The sequence below is a fragment of the Dryobates pubescens genome, chromosome 21, assembly GCF_014839835.1.
Source record: "Dryobates pubescens isolate bDryPub1 chromosome 21, bDryPub1.pri, whole genome shotgun sequence".
Lineage (NCBI taxonomy): Eukaryota > Metazoa > Chordata > Aves > Piciformes > Picidae > Dryobates > Dryobates pubescens.
Window position 1 is genome coordinate 13,104,444 of NC_071632.1, and position 6,000 is coordinate 13,110,443.

General features: G+C 44.3%; 1 protein-coding gene across 1 annotated transcript in view; it reads right to left on the bottom strand.

The window, feature by feature from the left end:
* The window catches only part of UBE3C (ubiquitin protein ligase E3C), a 60,215-nt gene extending 58,173 nt beyond the window's left edge, over window positions 1-2,042 (bottom strand). The window contains exon 1 of the mRNA XM_054171185.1: window positions 1,549-2,042. Coding sequence (XP_054027160.1) covers window positions 1,549-1,614 — 66 coding nt within the window. The 5' untranslated portion in view covers window positions 1,615-2,042. The remainder of the gene's footprint in view (window positions 1-1,548) is intronic.
* Between the last annotated feature and the right edge of the window lie 3,958 nt (window positions 2,043-6,000).

Sequence of the window (6,000 nt, forward strand, 5' to 3'; positions counted from 1 at the left end):
TGCATTGCTGCAGCATAAATGTAGTGTACAAATCTAAAATCATGAAATCTGTGGACCAGTCCGTATCACCTTGATAATGAAATATAACCTCTGAATTGAACAGAGTGAAAGTGATGCATCAATTTCAGTTTCCACTTCATTTACTTTTTAATATTTGCCCTTGGAAATTTTTACCTGGCCATATAATTAAAACAGATTGAATTCTGCTGAATTTTCATGTAGAAATCAGTTGGTATAAAAGAAGACATTATGGCAGTTTATTTCTGTGGAAGGAAACATACTCTGCAACTAACACCACTACTAAGTCAAAAGTTGTAGAATACCTCAAATGTACAGCTGAGGACCAGGATATGAACTGCACTTCAGCTGGGGAATACCTATGGTATTTTTAAGATGTGTAATGCCACTGCATGCAGTCTAATGAACAGAAATATCAAAGGTAACCAAAGGATTATTCGGATTAAAAACTGCACAATTTAAATACAGTTTTGTTACACATTCTCCTTACTAAATTATGTAAGATAATATCTGAAAGCAAATTTCACTGTGATTTTAATTTCATACTGTGCAGTATTTTAAGTTCCTTAACTATGCTGTCAAATCTTAGAAGTTTTCAGAGAATCAAACCTGCTTACAGTGCACAGTAACAAAAATTTAAGATTTCTTTTTACCCCAATTAAGATTTAAAAAATACTAACGAAAACACCCAAAAACTTCCCAGTCATGTCCAATGACATAATGGGAATCAGTGCTTCAGCAGCAAATTAGAGTGACCCTTACAAATCAGGCCGCTTCTAAAACCACTTTGTCCTTTCTTTCGCTCTTCGGCAACTCTATGCCCTTCAGTGCTTGGCTGAAACATTTTACCACCCTGTCCAGTAAGCAAGATCTAAACACACCGTTTCACTTCTTTTCCATCAATAAATGCAAGGAGATTCAATAGTCTGGTACAGCAGACGATTAACTGCTGCTCACCCTGCACACGACCAATTGACGGAAAAGCTAAACCTGTGACCCCGCAACCCTCACTCACGTGGACGAAGCCTCCCCCAGCGATTTGCATTGATCTCGAGCTGTGTAAGGCTGTTTCCCCCCCGCCCGGTTCCTCCGACGAGGGGGGCCCACGCTAGACTCTCCCTTTGGAGAGAAATGACAAGAGGTCTCCGAAATCTTCACTCCCTCACCTAGAGATGAGCTGCTCGGAAGGTGCCACCAGCCACAACAAACCGGACTGCTTATAGGAGGGACGAGCTACGGAGACATTTCCTTGCTTCCCACTATTCTTACTACACTACAAGCCTGGGAGGGGGTGTGTGGCCTCATTGAGGGGAAAAAAAATCCACAACACAAAGCCAGAGAGTTCAGGGATAAACACATCATCAGGAGGGGAGGCTTTTTCCCCCCCTCTATTAAACCTAAGTCATAGCTACTCCCATTTTTGAAGGCCCAACGGCAAAAATAACGATAACACAAGGCGGCAAGGCAGGCGGGGGACAAGAGAAGCTGACACAGACACAAACGCGGAGACAGACAGGCGCCGTTTCTTACCTTCCTACTCGCTCCTCCAAGAGACACCTTGGGCCTTGTTTTGAACTCCCCTTCAAAGCTAAACATGTTTACAGCTTATCCCATCTAGAGCGGGGTTCTGCCCCCCGAGCTGACCCCGCAAAGGGGGCGCCGGCCGCCTGGAAGGCAGGGGCTAGCGGAGGGGGCCGCCGCCGGCCCCGGGGAGGCACGAAACCCCCGGGCTGGCACTCGCGCCGCCCGCCACCGGCGAGCCCCGCGCCGCCCCCGCTGCCCGCCCCCACGGGGCTGCTCCCCTCACGGCGGCCCGGCTTCCCCCCCCTCCCCGCCTTCCCCGCCCCGCGGCCTTCGCTTCCCCGGTCGCCCCCTTTCTGACCGGCGGCGACGGCTGAATGTAGTGGGAGGGAGAAGGAGGGAAGGAGCAGAAGCGGGGGCTGGCGGGGCTGCTTCACTTGCACTGGGGGAGCAGCCGGCTGTGGAAATAAGATGGCCGCCGCCCGCAGCCTATCCGACGCGCTCCCGACAGCCGGGCACGGCGGCGCGCGCACCGCCCGCATCCGCCGGAGCCGCGCCGCACCTCCGGCCCTGGCGGGGCCGCGCCTTGATCCGCGGCGGCCCCGGCGCAGGCGAGGGAGGTTGCGGCCGGCTCTGGCCAGCTGGCGTATGGCTGTGGCCCCTGCCGCCTGCTAGTCACGCTGAGCCCTCAGCCCTGCCCGGATCTAACAACCGGGTTGTCCCCTCCGCCCGTTGTAGCTGGTTCTCTCACAGGCCTGACCGGTGTCCAATTTATCTCAAGTGGGGTTGTTTTATCTAAAACTAACCCCTTTTTCAATAGGAACTTTGCGTGGATGTACAGGTGCACTGGGAGCTGAATTTGGAACCGGTTTTTGTACTGGCCCTGCCCCAGCTGGACTGCACTGAGGATGGGCTTATGCTGAGGTCCTGCTTGGCCTCAGCACCCAGCTGCCTGCCTCAGCACCCATGGGCTGTGATAGCATGTGTTACAGACGTGTATCATTTGGCCTTTTTGTGAGATAGGTATATGGCAGGCATTATGCCATTGCAGTGTGTTCATGAATACTTTGAAGAGCGAACACTGAACGCCCAAGTATGGCTTCTTGTGCTTACTCAGATGTCAAACTCCACTTGAGAAAGTTCCTGGCACAGGAGTGCCCACGTGGGATCAGGGCCTCAACAGTCAATGAAGAATAGGAAGACAAAAAGGCTGTAATTTGAGAACAGCAGACGTGAACATTGAAGCTACACCTAAGGCTCCTTTATTTTCTATTCCTTAGCTTGTTCTCCATTTTTCAGTGCAGTGATTGCATACTTTCAGCTACAGGAATGGCAAGGACAACAGAAATAGCAAAAAAAACCTTTACTCACTTTACAGCCACGAGGTGCTAAGTAAACATAGGTGGCCAAATACAGCTTTCATTTCTTTCACTGGAAATCTGAATTCTCACATTGGCATACCACAACAAACAAATGGCATAGGGCCATGTCAGGAGACAATGTATGCACTTCACAGCTGTTCACACTGAGAACACAATGCCATTTGACTACTGCCAGGTTGACTAACAAGTGAAGTACTTACTGAGATTTTTTTTTGGATTTGGATGATTCAGAAGAGTCTAAATTTTAAAATTTCAGGCTTTACAGAAGGGAACAAGTGCTTGGCAAGAGTAAACATTAGCCCTGCGTTTCCCAATAATGTAGTTTCAATATAAGCAAGTCTTACCTCCTATAAATACTGTTTATGAATGCAGTTGAGGTTTAGGACATTGTGAAATACCACACCAAATGTTTATTCAGAGTTTCAGCACATTGCGTTGATGATGTAATACTACGTTGCTCTATACGGAAGCAATAGCAGGTTTTTCTCCAATCGCTTTTTTCAAGTGGACTCACAAGCCTTGGTAAACTTTGTAGGTCTCATATAGAAAAGGACTAGTCTCTGTGTCCCTAGCAGATAATTAATTGATTTTTATTAACACAGAAATAACCTATTAGGTCATGAGTTTGTGCCAAATTTCTATCAGTTAGCAAAGCCAACTTAGGGTTTCAATCCCTCTTCATTGAGGTAGCCAAAGAAACATGAAACTAATGAGACCAGGGCTTCTATGAAGTAGGTTTTGGACCAATACATACTTGACAGATTCCAGCTCCAATGTCAGAAGGACACAATAGCCTCTGCTGATCCTGTTATCTTCCTAATAAGCAGGTGGTAAATAACATGGCCCCAGCGGATGAATGTTTGTCTGAGAAGTCTTAGTGATTTGCATTTGCCACTCTAGATGTAATTTAATTACATGAAAATTTGTGTAACAGAATCAACTGAGTATATGACGAATACAGTGAATTTGTGGAAAAATTAAAGAAACTGTAAATGTGTTTTCTTTTTTAGGACAAAATACACATATCACAGTGAAGAAAACTGACTTTGTCTAATGGTTAGAGCATAGATTGGTTTAATATTCTCAGGAAGCAGCAAGAAAATGGCTGCTCCATGAAGGAAGACGAGTGGATGCTGAGCATGACCCCAGCACAGGCCATGCCCTCTGATATAATCCCAAAGGATCATTGCAGAGCCTGGCAATGATTGCAGGGTCCACCAAAACCCCCAGGCAGAGCAAGGGGATGCATCTGGATGATCCAGACACAAGCAGAAGATAGTGCTATGACATAGGTCCAGTATCTGTCCAGGAGGCAGGGCTGGAGACAGGTCTGTCTGAGCTTAGATAGCCGAAAGTGCAGAGGGGTGGCTGAACCTGTTCAGGGCAATTAAGTCCTGTCAGTGCATCCAGGGCCATGACAAACATAGCTGAACATCTAGGAATAATGCTTTCGTATGTATGCTATGTTAACACCCACCTGCCTCACCTGCTGCAGTGAAGTTAGCTCCATACGCAGTTTCCCATCTTTCCCACAGCTGTTCATCAGATACAGTCTCTTAAAAAAGATGTCATTACACATTTTCTCCACTCCCCACAATTAAGTTTTCTGAGGATGTGTGAATACTTTATTTTTCTTGTGAACGCGTGCCACAGCAACACAAAGATAGTCACACTTGTCAAAAATACAGGTAAAATGTGATTCAGTCCCCATTCCAGAGAAACTTATCTGTAGATTCTCTCCTGGGCCTGCTTCTTGCTTTCAAAGGACAGGAGAAAAAAATCCATGGTACATATCTGATATTGTAAGATCTTCTTTTTCCTTATTCGCTATGAGTGACTTGGAGCAAAGCCATCTTCTAAGTGTAGCTTGTTGACACCTCGGTACCAAGCAAAAGAAAACCAGGAATGACGATTAGTTGAGTAGTAATAATAGTGTGACAAAATAATTCCTTCCCAACATTGATGAAGGTCTTAAGTTTATATTGTGCTGAGTGCAAAGCATAGCATACTGAGGTGACTCATGAACTTTAATAATTTACAAGCTACTGCTACCTTAATGTAAGTAATGGCACACTGGGTTTTTTTCAGGAAAGTATTGTAGGTTTTTTAAACACTCTCCATGTTAAATAAATAATATTTACATTTTAAAAAGAAAATAAATTTTATACATACTGATTTTGCACTTTGAATGAGCACCATTTTGTATCTACAATTCTCAAACTAGTCCTCCAACAATTTAACTTCTGATGCATTGTACTTCTGGCTCCGTTCTATACTTATATTCCTGATTTAGACAGGGTAAGCAATCAAGAGGGTATTTGGCAATTGCTTCAGTTCTGTAGGGCATGATGGCCAAATTGTCACCATCTTACCATTACTTTCCATTCCCTAGGCAATTATAATAAAGTGTCCTAAACTTTTATGCTGACTTGCTGAACTCAGATGAAAATCTAAGATGCACTGACAGCACCTCATTATGTGCTACATTACTTCCCAAGATGCAGAAACATTTTTTACAAGAGTGCATAATAAGTGAACAGTAAATAAGTTAGAAATACTTTAATTTACAGGAGATGAGGCTTGAAATTAGTCCAAATGCTGTGATAAGCCAATATCTGATTTCTAGCATTGCTTTAGTAAGGTTTGCTATCATATGGACTGATGGTGGGAGGGTATTTTTTTTTTTGTTTAATTTATTTACTCTGGGTAAAACACTGAAAATTAAATTCTACCAGAGAATATACTGGCGACACTGTAATGTAAAAAGCACTTCACTTAAGCACTTCCTTTAGTTAAACCTGAGTGCCAACAGACACTGCCAAGGAATGAAGACATTTTATTTAAAATTACACTGGCAAGAGACCATCAAATTATCCTTAACATTTTCATTAAATTGAGATACAGATATAGTTAGGGTAGTAAATCTTTTCAATACAAGGAGTTTATTCCTGAGCCAAGGCCAGATTCAGCAGTAATTGTAGGAACTATTAAGACCTAAACCCTCATCTACATTATCAAAACAACTGTTCAAGGCTTTAGCCCAGTTTTGAAAAATGGACAGGCTCCATCCTGTGTTGCA